This window comes from Aythya marila (assembly GCF_965140915.1).
Source record: "Aythya marila genome assembly, chromosome: 2".
Classification (NCBI taxonomy): Eukaryota; Metazoa; Chordata; class Aves; order Anseriformes; family Anatidae; genus Aythya; species Aythya marila.
Genome location: NC_139043.1, coordinates 9393174 through 9409370, shown reverse-complemented (window position 1 = coordinate 9409370; position 16197 = coordinate 9393174). Strand labels below are relative to the sequence as shown.

Here is a 16197-nt window from a genome sequence, read left to right as displayed (position 1 = left end):
CTGTGTAAGTACAGACCCACGCTTTCACTGTAACCTTGGTATGACAGATGGAATAGAGGACATCTATTTGAAGATGCATACAAGACAGCGGTCACCCTTTTCTTTTTCTTTTTCTTTTTTTTTTTAAATAAAACAAGAAAAAGAGAGTTTAACTGTGTTTTAGACAGAAGCAGCGTTATTTGGGTCTTGCAGATTTTTTTTTTTTAAAAAAGAATTTTACTGACCCCGTCTGGGTCACACCTAATTTTCAAAGGTGGGTGCCTAAAATTAGATGCCTCTATCTGTAGGCTTGGTCTAGTTTTCAGGGAAACTGGAAACTCAGAGAATGACTCTTTTTCTGCACTGGCACTGTTATCTGTTGCTAACAGGGCAAGCTCTGAAAGCCCAAGGTGGTTCTCAATTTTTTTTTGTTCTTTATGGTTTAAAAACATCCCAGCTTTTTAAAATTAAATCCAGTTTCTCTATCAAAAACCTTTCTTCTTTGAAGCAACCTTGCAAAGAAAGCAATTTAGAATGGTGAACTCTATTCAGGTTGAATATTTGAATACAGAGCCCTAGTTACGACATCCAATTTCTAGCATTTGTATTTTGGACATCACCGCTGTGTGCTGCCTGCTCAGACAACGAGCTCAGTTGCCCCTTTCAGCCCCATGGCACAGTGACACCACTGGGGAAAGTCTGTGGGGCAATTGCAGGCCCCCAGGTGCTGTGTTTATTTCTCATCTAATGTGTCTGACTACATAATAAAAATAAGGTGCGAGAGTTATTTCATTTAGTACTCTTCAAAAAGTCTTTGCTAATTACGTGATACATCCTTTTCTCTTCCCATTCTCCCCATCATTCTGCCTATTTAGATGTAATTTGGTTGTACATTTGAGATGTAGGATTTTAAGGACTATCATCGTTACCCTTGCTTTGACTTCTTTTCTTCTCTTAGGGCAGTTCTGCTCCTGATTTTCCGAGACAGTAAGTTGTTAAAGGCAGCAAATCTTTAAATGACTGATTAAGGAAATTGCTTTCCCAGGCATGAGTTAAACTGTTTTGCAGCTTCAGATCACAATGGAAATCAACATGCAGATTGTAGTAAAACACACTGGGGGGCTAATATTGTGAACTGCAGATCCAATTAAAACACCTATGCAGGCAATAGGACAAACTCCCTTTAATAATAAAAACTGCTAAAACAGTTTTACCTGATTGAGTTGGTCAACTGCTGTGTCAGGAGACCTGCTTGGTGGCTACCAGTGTTGTGCACAAAACAAAAGGATCGTAATAGAAAAGGATCTTAATAATTTGGGATACTTCATGTAGCTTCTCAGCTTGTGTATGTAGGTGATCTGTTTGCTGCAAGCTAATAAAAAGAACAAAATACACTGTGGGAGTACAGCACTTCATTGTTATTTTTCAAGTCCTACTGAAGATGAAGGGCTGCAGCCTCTTGGGGTGGCGTGCCTTGCTGTTTTTACTCCTGACTCATGTTTTTAATAGGCGTCAGTAAGCTGGGTTAAGGAAGCAGTACTGACCCTCTGGTATTTCCTTCAAGAGCAACTTAATTTTTATTTTGTTGTTACCTCAAATGACTTGAAAGGTTAAAACTGTATTGTCATTTGATTCCTTTCCTTTGTATCTGTGGCTGTTCAGGCCTTGTCTTACTGTATTGAAGTTCGAGTGCCAAAGCTTAGAAACAATTTCATGCAAGACACCCTGGGCTCGAGGTACTTGTGACCTAAATAAGCTGCCTGCCTTGTGAGGAGGGGAATTGTGCCCTTGGCTTTTCCGACTACAGAGGAAACTGTTTGACTAGCTCACACTCAGACATCCACTGTGTGCAGTCTCACTGGTCTGTATTGTTGCCTAGAATTTGCTGAGCTCAAACATGATGGAAATAGGAATCCTAGCTACTTTCTTCATGTACGTTGGTAGCTTATTCCAAAAGAGATCTTCAGGAACCCATTGTACCATTACCCCTACATCGCTTGTGGCAAGGAGTGATAAATCTTATGACTCAAGTATGTTCAAACTTGGAAAAAAACAGCACATAACAAACATAAAACACTGACTTTTTCTTCATTTTAGAGTAGAACTTGTTAGCTGTGTTATGGCTCTAATATTTGTTGCTTTGAGCTGTTCTTGCTGGTTTAACTTTCTATTAATGATGTATAAACTGTAAAACCAGCACTGACATTTATATACAGGACACTTGTATTGATGTGAATTAACCTTTAAGTTGTTGATACTGTGTTTTCTGTTCATTTTTATTATAATCCAGGCATTTCTTCACAACCTAATTAATGCAACTTTTTTTTTTCCAGATTTGTTTTCTCCTATTTGCTGTCCTCTACATAGTTTCCTACTTCATAATCACAAGATACAAACGAAAAGCAGGTAAGCACAGAGTTGTTAATGTATTCAAAATTCACTTTGTTTTTTCAAGTGAGTAGGTGGTTCTTTTGCTCTCTGCCACCACAAGAGAAGCAGAAGAACCTGTCCAGATCTCTGGCCAAACGTGTTTCTCAGGCTGCAGCAGCCTGAGCTGATCTGGTTGTATGTGCTGCTGTCTTCCCCTCTATCTGCTCCCTTTGTTCCCAAGCCACAAGTTCTCCATCCCCTCTGTTGTGCCAACTCCAGCACTTCTTAGACTCTTCAGCGTGCCTTCTAATTATACCATGGATGAAGCACACTGAAACATCTCAGAAGATCAGTGGGTGCTGTAGCTGGCGCTCTGTGACAGAGGGAGGTGGTGTGGATGGCCACAGTCTGTTCCATTGTGGCTCTGTGTCAGCCTATATTTCAGCTGTTCTGAGACTGAAGAGAGGGGAGAATTTCAAGTAGGCACTTCTGCCTCTCTTGCCTTTAGATCTTGTTCTCCTTTCATGTCAGCTTCTTTAGAGTAAGTGTCTTCAGGCTGTACTTTAACATCAAAATCAAGTTCAAAGCTTTAGCTGGTAAAGTGAAAAGGTTGCCAGTTGTACTGAAGGGAAGTAGTGGGTTTTTGTGTAATAATTCTACTTTGTTTAGGTACAGTTGTTTTATTGTTCTTCCTTAATGTGTTCTTTATGACCTTCCCAACTGAAGCCTGGTCCTTGGGATATTTGATCCTTTTTTTTCCTACTCTAGAAACATTGTCTGTCTGAAACTAATATATAAGGATGCCTGTCATTTTCTTCTGTATCTATTCTGAAGGCAAATACCATAAAAATCTGTATAAAATGGCAGAATCCTTCACTCTTGACAGCTTATCCGAGACTTTGATGTGCAGTCAATCATTCCAGAAAAGCATTTGCATGCATCAAGACCTTGGCACTTTGAATTTAGAAACTGCTTATTGAGCTTTAATGACCTATGTTAGGATAGCACTACTTTCACAAATGGACTTGTGTGTAACAAGTAAAAGTCTTCAAAAAATTTAGTGCATTTTCTAATTAAAGAAGTGTGCCTCTTTCAACATAATGAATAAAACAGACACTACCTTGTGATCTTAGTAGGTATTCTGGATTCTATGAAGCTGCTGCTATATGGAGGTGTGGGAGAATGGGTTTGGCAAACCCCTGGATGTGAATACTTCTTACCTTTATGGCAGTTGCTCTCAACAGCTAGTGAGAGGAAATGCTCTGCAGCTGTCATGACTTTCTGAAAGATTTTTGAGCGTTTAGTTAGGATCTTCCTGATGAGATTTGTTTGGAGAGTTAGTACTTCTGGAATTCTTTCAGGGGAAAAAAAAACGTTTCCACAACAAGCTCTCTCGCCAAGGAAATTCGTGAGAGACTTGTACTTGGTCTCTGAAAACACCATGAGATTCCCATCAAAACACCATCAGATCCCACTCAAAGAAATGGAAAGCAATAACCCCGCATTCTTTGGCAATTATTCTGTGGAAGTACATTATGTTAATGGCTATGTGTTTATTTTGAGTGTATGCATACTTCTTAAAAACTTGAAACACCTGGTTTATTTATTCTTGGGTTGAAAAATAGATTTTGAGTTACCTTATGGAAAAGCTGGTAGACTTGAAAGATTAAAGAAAGCTGACTCTAAAATGATTTCAAATGTAGGAATAACACCCAGACATGTATAGAAAAGTGAATAAAGAATAGATGAAGAACATACTCTTGATTTGATCTCTGAGCTAAATGTTGAAAAGATTTAAAATTGTTGGGATATACAACAACAGATCTTCTCTTCCCCTACCTCCCACTCAAAACAAAAAGCAAACAAAAACCAAAGCCAGGAGCAGTGGAGACTGAGTAAGAAGTAACTGAGTGAAATGAGTGGTCATTCCTGTTCTGGGTATGCTTTCTTTGTGTGTGCGGTTTTCTTGTGTGTTTCTTTTTGTTTTAAATAACAAAACCCTACAAAACACCCCATCCCCAATATTAATACTGAAAATAATAAAAAAACTATTTAGGGATTTACAGTAGTAGGTAATATGGACCTGAAGACTTTCGTGTAGCGTGTCTGCTCTCTGAAGCTTCAGATGTCCAGGGTGACAGTTTGTAGCAGCAGCTGTAGTAGGAAGTCTGAAAGCTTGCTTGCCATAGAGCCCTTTGGAAGATATTTTAAATACACAGATTAAAACTGCTTGAAATAAAGTGAAATAACTTCGTAGTTAACTTGAATGAAAAGAGCTTAAGACTAGTAAAAAAACAAATAAAAATCATTTGTATAAGGCACCTCTTTTAAAATACTGATGGTAATATATGTATTTGGTTTATTAATCCTAAATTTTAATGGCGTTCCTATATATGTATGTTTAGCCTGAGGATATAAGACTACCTACTGAATATAACCTTCTATACTTTGTTTTTTTATTTTTTTTTCAGATGAGCAAGAGGATGAAGATGCCATAGTTAACAGAATATCGTATGTATAGCTCTTTAAGAACTTTCTTTCCTGAAAATATTGTTATGACAGGAATCTTGTGTGCTTTCAAACTAGACAACAATCCCTGTAAAATGTGATGGCAAATTGAACGTGCCGTCAGAGGGCAGAGGAAAAAACTTGGATTGTGAAAGACATGTTGACGGAAGGCAGTTTGGGCTAGGGATTCTTCCACCTGTGGCTTTATCCTGGTAGTCACTAAGTTGGTCAGAAAGTCCTGAGGACCTGATGCTATGGGTAGAATCCAGACTGGCACCTAAGGTAAGGTGTCTAAATGCAGGTGTTAGGTGAAGTAAGTCCCACCACAGTAGTCAGTGGCAGTCTTGTCAAGGGAGTCAGTGGATCCTGGAGAGCAACTTAGCTCACCATAAAGTAGACATCTGCATTTGATCATCTGAACAGGGCTTAAAAAAGAATAGTGAATGGAAGTCAAACACTTGCCAGACCTGCCGGTCTGCCAGAGACTCTGTCCTCTTCCTGTTCCTTTATAAAACTAGATATTAATCTTTCCTATTTAAATATCCCTGAAGATTTACAGAACATCTGTGAGCTGTTGCTGCCCTCTCAGTTTTGTGATTTGCTAAAACGTGGACTTGCTACTTCCTGCAACACTCTCAGCTCTTCTGTGGTGGTACTGGCATACTGTTGGAAGGAGAGCTCACTGCATGTTTTATTGCTTTGTCTTGTACCCTGGGAAAGTGCCGAGTACATTGCAAGCTGATCACTTTTAGTCGTGCATTTGTGGCAAGCTTGAAAGATGCACAAAGATATAAATCTTACATGCTTTGCCCACTAGTGTCTGATACTTTTTATGGATTTAAAAATACTCATTTGCCACAAGGTCTACCTCAGGTCAAGAGAGAAAAAAATACATGCTTTAATGAAGCTCTCATCTCTGTAGTAGAGAGGAGGTTCTCATCTGGTTTTCAGACTGCAGCAAATTAAGGCTCTTCTAGATTGAATGATTCTCATAGCAGCTGTGGTCTTAGCCTGGCTTTGAATTTTTCAACATTCAAAGAGTAAAACTTGTCTGGTTAACTGTTACCCCCTGAATCTATTTTCTAGCTTAGCTTTAAAATACAACAAATACCAATTGTAAATAGTGTTTTTCATAAGACCATGGTGTAAGTCAAGACAAGATTAGCACTTCAGAATAATATCCTTTCACTGAAAGTGTTATAAATTGCTTCCTGTTTTTTCAGCCTAAGCTTTCTTGTCCCTGAAGTGGGCATGTTATTTTTCAAACAGCAGTAACTGTCAAACATCTACAGATAGATGTTTCTTTGCAAAGCATAATTGTCAGGACTTAAAAGAGGTGGGTGGGGGAGAAAACCAAGCCAAACTCCCATAGCACCTTAAAAGACAGCGTGTTAGGTTTTGCAATTTTGGCTTAGACTACTTAAACATCTTTAAGTAAAAGAAAAATATCTCAGAAACCAACAACAAAAGCATATTGTATCTTTTTCTGAAAGGACATTAGTCATACTGATTTTCTTTATTGTGTGAATGAAAATTAGATTTGTAGAGGCTGTTATAGAAAAGTAAGATTTCTGTGAGCAGCTTGTTGATGCTTCTGTCATAGGAGCAATCTCTAAGTTTATTTTTCTTGTTATACAGTTTTGAAAATTATTTCTTATTTTGTTCTTGCATTGGATTAATTCTGTGAGAATGTTTTCAACTTTGCTTTTTGAAGAACACAGTTCTTTTTTATGCCACAAGATGGCATTTTGTATAAATTGTATGTGATCTAAAGAGAATAGATGTAAACATTTTACATAATTCTGATGATTTCTCAGTACTAACTTCAGTTATCAAAAACCCTAAGCTGTGAGATATTCAATATGTACTCGGTGAAAGAAAAGCAATAGTTTTTTTTCAGTTTGGTGTTAAAATATTTGCGTAATTATACCCACTTTATAGGCATTAAAAAGCTGGTCTGCTTTTTAAAAAAAAATGTAGTAAGAATTTAGAAATTGAAAAATATTTCTAAGTGTGTATGGGGGTAATGAAAAGTAAAATATGAATCATCAAAAGATACTGCATAAATTCCAATAATCTTATAACATTGAATGTACACAATTCTAAAGACTGTAATTGTGGTAGTTATTAAAAAGCAGTTATTTTTACTGGATTCTGTAAGCTACTTGGGATTTGAATTTTCTTTTTTAATGTGAAATACTATGGAAATCACAGGGCTACCTTCAGACAATGTTTTAATAGGTAGGCTAACTACTTTATTTAACCCTGTTCAGAGCATGTTGTTGTTGGTAACAGTGGTACATTTCTTTAAATTTCAGGCTGTTCTTGAGCACCTTCACTCTAGCAGTTTCAGCTGGTGCAGTCCTGCTTCTACCTTTCTCAATAATCAGCAATGAGATCCTGCTTTCTTTTCCACAAAACTACTATATTCAGTGGCTAAATGGCTCACTAATTCATGGTTAGTACTCAGCATAATGTAATTAAAATTGATGTCATTATACATTTACAGATCTGTTCTTATTTTTAAACTAATAACCCCATTTTCCTTTAAAATGCTGAATGAGTTGTTGATATGTTATTGGTTAGTTGCTTTTTGCTGCTGGGTGATGATGCATTCTTAAAATCTGTCTTCACTGTTCGGTTATTTACTAAAGAAATATGAAGACTTGGAATTGAACCAAATTCATTGTTTTGAGAATTGATGTAGAATAAGAGCTACCAGAAGGTAACTAACTTGAAAATGCACTGTTGAAACTCCTTTCTTATGTGTAAATGCAAGATTCATAAGCCTGTTTGCTTACAATGATAAATTTGTTCTTTAAATACAAAATTTGTTTCAAGAAACTTGCTATCTATGAGCAGTTACGTTGAATTTAACTATCTAATCCCAACTTTCTGTAAGCATGGAAAATTGTAGAACATGTTTTGAACATAATAAAGTCGCAACAGAAATACATGATGTTTTCCTTGAAATAGTTCAAGACAAGTGTAACTTCTGCAAATATGCTTGCAGGAATGATGCCTTGATGCCCGGCAGAGTGAGTTTTGTATGCTTTTCAAGACTGCTTATCATGCTTCAGAGTATGTGAACATGTGTAATGGGTACTAATATTTGAAAGTTTTTTTTCCACTCTGTGTGGCTGAGGGGAAATAACTCTGAAAACAGGATGTTCGTCAGTAGTTTTTGCTAACAAGACAGCTAACTCAGGAATTTCTAGACCCTAATTTGCAGTTTTCCTTTAATAAGACTAAAGAAATTTACAACAGGTTAAATGCAGATAGGTAAAGCCAGGAAATAAAGCATATCGATGATAGTATTTCTGAAACTAGTTGAGTATTTTCTATGTTATCTGGACAGTAAAAGGGTTCTTAAATTAACAAATAAGGAGGAGCTGCTTATAGGTATGCTGGTCTATGGCAACCCTGATTGTGGTGACTGAGTAGTTTAAGATGCAAGGAAGAAAAATAGGAGAACGAAGACATATTTTAGGACTGTTATGTTGAGGAGCTGTATGTGTAGGATATCATTGGAGAATGCCCTGAAGCCAGAGGAACCCAGGAAAGATGCTTATTTTCAGGGATGCACTCTTTAAAGCCCTCTAACAGTCTACCTCAGTGTGCAAGACAACGAGCAGGAGTGGTGTGGTTGGAGGCTGGCATGGCTTAATGGGAAACTCCTGAGCTTTGGGAAAAAAAGAGGAGGTTCATGGCCAGTAGAAGTAGGGATGAACTGCTTAGGAGGAACGTAGAAATATCACCTGGCTTAATATTCTCGGTTGAAATTAGGGAAGCCTGATTCCTGAAGTGGGAAATCAGGAGGTACGGTTGGAGTTGAGTCTGGTGAGGGGCTCATGTAGAGCAAAATCCAGGAAAGCACTCTGCTGCTGTTAACCTGAAGTAGGCTGAAGTACTTGAGATGGTCTTTACCTCAGGCTGTGCTGGTGAAGTCTGCTCTAAGACTTCACAGGTCTGTGCCCCAAGCTGTGAAATATGGGGGAAAAGAGACCCTGGCTGTTGCAGATAAGGACAGTTAGACAATAAAAGGGAGCAAACCAGTCAGTGGGCTATGTTCCAGGGTGCGAAGAGGTTCTGGAAAAGGGCAAACTCAGGGGGATCTGACTGCAGTATTCACTGACCTGAGTGGGCATGTAGAAGAAACTATCTGTATTTTCTCTCTGGTGCATGCAGTGTGAGGTGAGAAGCAATGTTTGCAGGACATAAAGCAAAAATTCCTCACAATGAGCATGGTTAAATGCTGGAAAAGGTTGTCCAGAGAGACTAAATCCTTGGAAACTTTTTAAACCTTAACTGTCTGAAGCCCTGAGAAGCCTGACTGCACCTGCAGGTTAGCTGGTTTTAAGCAGGAGATCAGGCTCCATGACTTGAAGAGGCTCTTTCTAGTCAGATTAATTTATCATCTATCCTGTCACACATGCTGTGGGTTAACGCTGATTTGGTATGCCTCCTACATGGAGGATGTGGGGAGAAGTTCTAATTTTTCAGAGATTTAGCTGTTCAGGCACATTCTTCACTCCAAAACATGGTGAAAATCTATTTAATGGAAAATAATCCTTACTTCTGTGTCTGATTTGACTTGGGAGAAACTACAGCATTGCAGAGTGAAAAATCTGTAATAAGCAACTCTGAAATACTGTTAAGAGTTGTTAACAGTACTTGAGAAAATGTAAGATAGTTGGAAATCTACTGGGAAAAATAGCTTTCACATACAAAGGCTTCTGAGTTTTCCTGTGACTGTCATCTTTTGATTTAATGATAGTCTTTTGGAGGAGAAAATAAAGAAAACATTTCATGCCTGTACAGTATAACATACTTTCAGTCCAGTATCAATGGCTAGCATGGTAGGAAGTTCAGCATTGTTGCATTTCCAAGTTTGACCAAAGCTTTCATTAGGGATAGAGATGACTGAACTAAAACAAGATTTTCTGCAGTTGCTGTGAATCTGTCAGAAATTCGAGTAGATTTTTAGATCTGACCGCAGGCTCCCGTTATGGAACTTGACAAAAAAAAATATTTCAAAACCTTATCGTGGTAAGGGGCTCCCTCTTGTGGCCGTCATTAGGTTTGCAGAATAGTGTTGCACTGCTGTGTAAAACTAATTTCCATGTAATGGCCCAACTTTGTAAATTATTTACATTATGGCCCAACTAAGTCATGAGATACGTGTGCAAGTTCTGAGAGTTGATAGAGCTATCACAAACACTCAAATTCAGAAAATGTTCATATCTCCATAACTGTCTAGCATAGACTTTATAGCTTGTGTTGTGTTTTGTTTCCTATCAGATGGAAAAAAAAATGTATTGCATTGGAATGCTTGTGTTAATTTATCAGTTGCAGATATAGTCTGTGATACTTGATTGTGATATTAATTTTTTATACTGTGGTTTGCTGCATTGGTTTTGGCACGTAGAAAAATGGAAAGTATATTCCTTTAACTTCTGAAACTAGGCAGAAGGCCCATAGCTAAATAGCTAGATCCAGTATGAATAACCTTACCTAATGTGTGTTGAACTAAACCCAGAGCTACTTCTGACAGCTGGATGTGCATTTGTGCTGTTGTTAAAGACAGCCACCAGGTGGAGGTAAAATGTAATGAAACTGCCACGAATAAGAAAAGAAAAATTGCTGAGGCTCTGATCTGTTTGCCAGAGACTGAGGGGTTTTTAATTTTTGTTTTATTAACTTATTTTATAGACATTTTTATAGTTTTTGTAGGTCACTACAAATGCATATAAAAAGACCCCCCAAACAAACAAACAAATAAAATGACTAGATTTCTTAAAGCTTTTGTGTATGTTAAAATCTGCAAGTGTCTTACACAGTTTTATGATGCAATTGGTGGAGTAAGAAATAATATTTTTTTGGGGTTGTATTTAAATTTGATTTGAGTTATCAAATTAAGATTAAAAATATGGTAGGGGAAGAAGGCCCTCTATGTTCTTAAGTCAGTGAAATGGATGGGTAGGAAAAGAAAAGGGAACCTATCGATATTAAAGGCTATTACATTATTATTATGATTATTATAAAATTAATATATTGTCTACTAAATCTAGTGTTCCCTTTACTCTGAGGAAAGTGAGTGCATCATCAGCACCGCAGCTGTCCTTACCTCTCATAATGTCACGTGTACATTGTAGTGCTGTAATTTAATATTCTGTAAACGTGGTTCCTATCAGCTGCTAATGTGTACATTTTGGATTTCAACTTAAACATCAGCCCAGATGTGCACCACCTTCCCATCCTTTAAAATGCTCTGTATGTACAACTTGCATCTCTTAAAACTGTTCTGTACATACATGTGTGATACAATGGCTGAAATTTGGACAAATGGGTGTTCAGCTTTGTGTTGGGTAACTGAATGTGCTGTTTTCAGTCGGAGAAAGCTACTGAAATAAAATACACAACCCTGGAGGGGAAAAAAAAAAAAAATATATATATATATATATATATATATACACACACGCACACACAATAATAAGCACTCTGAGTGCATGTGTATATCTCTGATAAGGGCTGCTGCTGACATTCTTCCTGATGCTATGTGTTAATGTTTCTTCAGTGGTAACAGGAGCTTCCTGACAGCAAATTCTAAAGGAAAAATCCCCCTCTTTGTTAGCTCAAGTTTAGCCACCTTGAGGCAGTCTGTTTTCTTTAGCATTTTGGTGTTGTATTTTGTGCATCTTTTGGAATGTTGTTTTATTGTCTGTTGCTTAGCAGATACCCCCCATTTTCTCCTTGAAATTCAAATGAGGGGGGAAAAATGTACGTGATGGAAGTCTTTTAAGGAGGAGGCAGATGAAGATAACTGATAACCATTTCACATTTGGAACTAAATGCAGGAGTTTCTGTCAATAATGAATTCCCCAGACATGCAGTAAATGCCTCCTTCTTTCCCTATGCTTTCCAAATGGAGCTATTTTTAGAAAGAAAGCAAACCTGAGAAGGATTTTTATTTATTTATTTATTTATCGTGGGGGATGTTCTTTTTGGGATTTCAGGTGATATGTAGTCCTGTAGGACTGGAAATACCTGTGTTTTGGGGAAGGTGAGGGACTGAGCCTCTTTTTTTCCAACTATGAGTTGTTTTTTCAGGCTGCAGTACATATAACACTAGTTAAGCCTGTTAGCTCTGCTAGTAGTAAGTTACAGATAAGCTATTGCTTTTACAAATTAAAAACATGGCATCCTACAAATGTTTGATAGGATGACGATAGGGACATGTATCAGAAACGGGCTGTTTAGAAGGTGTCTGGCTCAGAAAATCCCAATAAAACAGTTACCCTTAACGGAGATCAGTTATCACTTCAGGTTGTTTTCCAAACCTTATCCCTTCCTGCAGATGTCACATGTGTCTTACAGATGTCCTACTTTTAGTCAGTCATAGGTTTTCCTTCTAAATCACAGAATGGCTGAAGTTTGAAGGGACCTCTGGAAACCGTCTGCTGTTCCCCCTCTGCTCCACGCAGAGTCTGCTGGAGGAGGCTGCTCAGGGCAGTCTCCAGTCGGATTTGGAGTACACCGAAGAACAGAAGCTATAAAACCCATTTGGGCAACCTGTAGCTGTGTTTGACAACAGTCACAGTGAAAAAGTTTTTTTTTTTTCTAGTGTTTTAAGTTGGTTTTCCTGTTTTTCATTTGTGCTCACTGCCTCATTTCCTTTCACTGGACACCCCTGCAAAGAGTCAGACTCTGTCACCCCCTTTGCATCAGATGTTTACATGCATTAATAAAATCACCTCTTCTTCATGAAGATGCTCCAATCTTTTAATTGTGTTGCAGCCCTTTGCTGGACTCATTCCAGTGTGTTTGTGTCCCTCCTGTATGAAGGAGCCCACAGCTGGATGCAGCACCCCAGATGAGCACACACTGAGGATGCTGTTGGCTTCCTTTGTTGCAAGGGCTCCTGTTCAACTTGGTATCTAACAGGATCTCTAAGGCCTTTTCTACAAAGCTACTGTTGGGCCAGTTGGTCATCAGTGTGCTCTCTGCCTGGTTGCCCACCTACAGAGGTCCATCTGAAAGACAGCCCCCTGCTCCTCCCCGTTTTGTATCATCGGCAGACTTGCTGAGGATGCACTCTTTCCCACTGTCTGTGTTGTTAATGAAGATAATTGTTAACTTATTGTAACCACTGGTGACTGGCTTCCAGCCTGACTTTGTGCTGCTGATCACAACCCTTTGAGCCCAGAAGCTCAGGCAATTTTAGTCCAATGCACTCTCCACTGAGCCCATATTTCATTAATTATGGGAATATCTGGGAGATGAAGTTGAAAGTGTTATACTGGAATTGTGATAAACGTCATCTACTGCTCTCCAATTGACTACTGAGCCACTCAGCTCACTGTGAAATGCTGCTGTTAATCTTTACTGTATCTTCTAATTTGGAGGTGGTGATGATGGTTTTTGTATTGTTGATGTTAAAACCATGATTTGCCTAAGATTCTCTAGAGTAAAATATGGGAGGTAGTGAATAGATAGAAATGAATTTTGTGAGATCCACTGTTGATAAAATGCTTTTCTCCTGAAAATGTTAAGCACGTAAATACTCTTGAGTGGGATATCATGGGAGTAGTCCACCAGAGTTTGCAATCTCTCTTCCGAGGTTTCAGATAGCTGCTGCTGTTGAAGTTGATATCCAGTTCTGTCAGTAGCTTATTATGCAGAGAAAGGAGTGTTTTTTTTTGGTGATGACCTGGAGGTTACTATATATGTGTGTGTATCCATAAAACTGACTTTGTAGTACTAATGTATGCTTCATTGTTACACGTAAAGAAGGAAACTGTGACATTAATGGTTTTTTTTTTTTTTTTTTTTAAATTGAGAAACTTACCATGTGCACTTTCTTGTTTATTGCAGGGTTGTGGAATCTTGCTTCTCTTTTTTCCAATTTATGTTTGTTTGTGTTGATGCCCTTTGCCTTTTTCTTCCTGGAATCGGAAGGATTCGCTGGCTTAAAAAAGGTAGGAAAATACTGTTAAATGCATATGGAGTGATTACAGTACATATTCCATTTTCAGTCCTCAATTCTGATGGAACAAATTACAGATTTGGGAGGACTATGCTGGGATGTATATGCTTATGTTCAAGATTGCACATTTGTATATGCACAAGCAGGTGAAGTGAGTATACAATACATGGCATGTACAATGGCATCAAGAAAGTGGGTTACCTTGTGTTTTAAAATGTTTTAATCTTTTTTTTTTTTTTTTTTTTTGAGGAAAAGGATTTTTGGGGGATGTTAAAACAAAAGAAGGTTCAATACATATACTGGTAATAAAGCAACAAAGAAATACAAGCTTATTAATAGAAAGGGTGACTTGATAATAGATGACCCAAGGACAACTTAAAAAAAAAAATAAAACAACTTGGATTTGTGAGTTATAAAGGTCTATTTTATAATATAAAGTTCTCCTTAGAATAGAACAGAGGGAACTTTCAAAGATCATCTAGTCCAACTGCCTGATTGTCAGTATTAACAGTATGTGAAGAAATTTTTTTATTATTCTCTACCCGTTTATGATAATTTAGTTAGATATGTGGAAGTTGGGAGGGCTGACTATTTCAGTGAACCATGGAACTGGGGAAGCAATTTCTGAGTAATATGATAATTCTATTATATTATCTGAACTAAAGAAATGTAACAAAAAAATACTGTAATGGGAGGCATGGCAAATTCAATTTTAAGTTGTAAATATCAAATAACTGAAGTCAATTGTCTGGGGATCAGTTGTAGCATGCTTTCATTAATCTTTATCATCCAAGTGATTACACTTTTTGTTTCTAATGATGCTATACAAGAAAATTCCCCACCCTTTGGATGACAGTTATTAGAAAGCAAAGGATATTGGAAAGTGGCCTAAAACTAGGAGAATGAAATCTGCTGAGGGTGGATACAAAAGACTGAGTCATTGATGGATCATATATAACATAAATCAGCAAGGTGATGATTATGGTGGGGTAGAAAACAAGTCTTGGTTGTATGGACAAGAATGCGTCATGGAGATGAAGTTGCCATATTTGTTCTTTGTGGAATTGGGAAAGCCTCCAGTGAAGTACTACATCCAGTTTGGGATTTTAGGGTTCAAGTAGACCCTTGAGAGAACAGGAGGAGAAAGCAAAGAAAGAAGATACTTAGAAAGCATAGCATGGGGAAAATCTCAAAATTTCAGAGAAAAGAATGTGAAGAAATAGGGGTTTTACTCCTCCATTGAAGCTATTGGTAGATTACATAGACTGAGCAAGATAGCTGTGTCAGGAGGGACGTGTGGGGTCAAGCAGGATGGTGTGTACGTACTTGTTTGATAGCCTGGTCTGAGCTCACCGATGCAGCTGCAGCGTTATGTTTTACTGACTGCACTGGATGTATCCAAGCTACTGCAGTATGATCACACTAATGAGTTCAACATCAAAGGAGTCTGATCATGGGCTAACTCTGCTTATCCCACATGGCTGGAAAACATTCTGTTTTCCTCTCCTTCCTTTCCTTCAGGTATCCATAGGGCTGAGAACACTTTCAGCAACTCAGTTTGACCTTTCAGTTTCCAGGTGGAGGCTATTCCATTTGGCTTTTGTCTCTAAGTGTCTAGTTAGAGCTAATGTGTAAATTAGCTGACTTTAGTGGGATTTGTCTTTTGCAGTCCAACCAAAACCATGGATTTTTTTCTTTAAGGTACTGTGTATGGTACTGCCGGTGTGTCCCCTTGACTTGTAGATTTGTCTGCAATAAATGCATTATGCAACCCAGCTGCACTAAACTTGGACTTTACCTAAAACTTTAAGTTATGGTCTGACTATCAAGCATATGAATGGGATGTATTGGTAGCCAGTGTCAAGAGAATTTGGGTTGCTATTGCATGTTTACACTTGGAACCATTTATAAAGCTAGATGAGATAAAACCATTATGTGTCTGCAGGTGTCAAGAAAGGTCTTATGTTATATTTTGGCACATCAGTTATCTTTCTCCTCAGACAAGACTTTGAAATGATGATTACCGTGTAGAATTCTTGTACTTTAAGAAACTACTTTGTTTATGATTGTACTTAAATTATTTTTTAAAAAATGTCATCATATTTTGTCATTCATCACATCAGACTAATGTGCCAGGGTTATAAAAAAAAAAAAAAAGTCATTCAAATGCTATTACTGTTAATTGGCAAAATCAGATTTTAGTGATCTCAATTTAAAGAAATATTTCATACATTTGGCAAAACCTGCAGCAGTTAAGAGAAGAACGATCATATTGTAAACGTGAAGATCTTGACTAAAGACGTTTAGCACAGGATATGGAGTCTTTAATCTTTCAGTTGGGAGCTGGGCATATG

General features: G+C 37.8%; 1 protein-coding gene across 2 annotated transcripts in view; it reads left to right on the top strand.

Annotated features, from left to right (window-relative positions):
* Nucleotides 1-16197, top strand: part of LMBR1 (limb development membrane protein 1) — a 72287-nt gene that overhangs the window by 12376 nt on the left and 43714 nt on the right. Inside the window, exons 2-5 of one of the 2 annotated variants that reach the window (XM_082754382.1) lie at nucleotides 2313-2385; nucleotides 4821-4860; nucleotides 7176-7315; nucleotides 13732-13835. In XM_082754382.1, coding sequence (XP_082610508.1) covers nucleotides 2313-2385; nucleotides 4821-4860; nucleotides 7176-7315; nucleotides 13732-13835 — 357 coding nt within the window. Of the gene's footprint in view, nucleotides 1-2312; nucleotides 2386-4820; nucleotides 4861-7175; nucleotides 7316-13731; nucleotides 13836-16197 lie in introns of those variants that run through there. The other variant, XM_082754383.1, reaches the window with a different exon arrangement.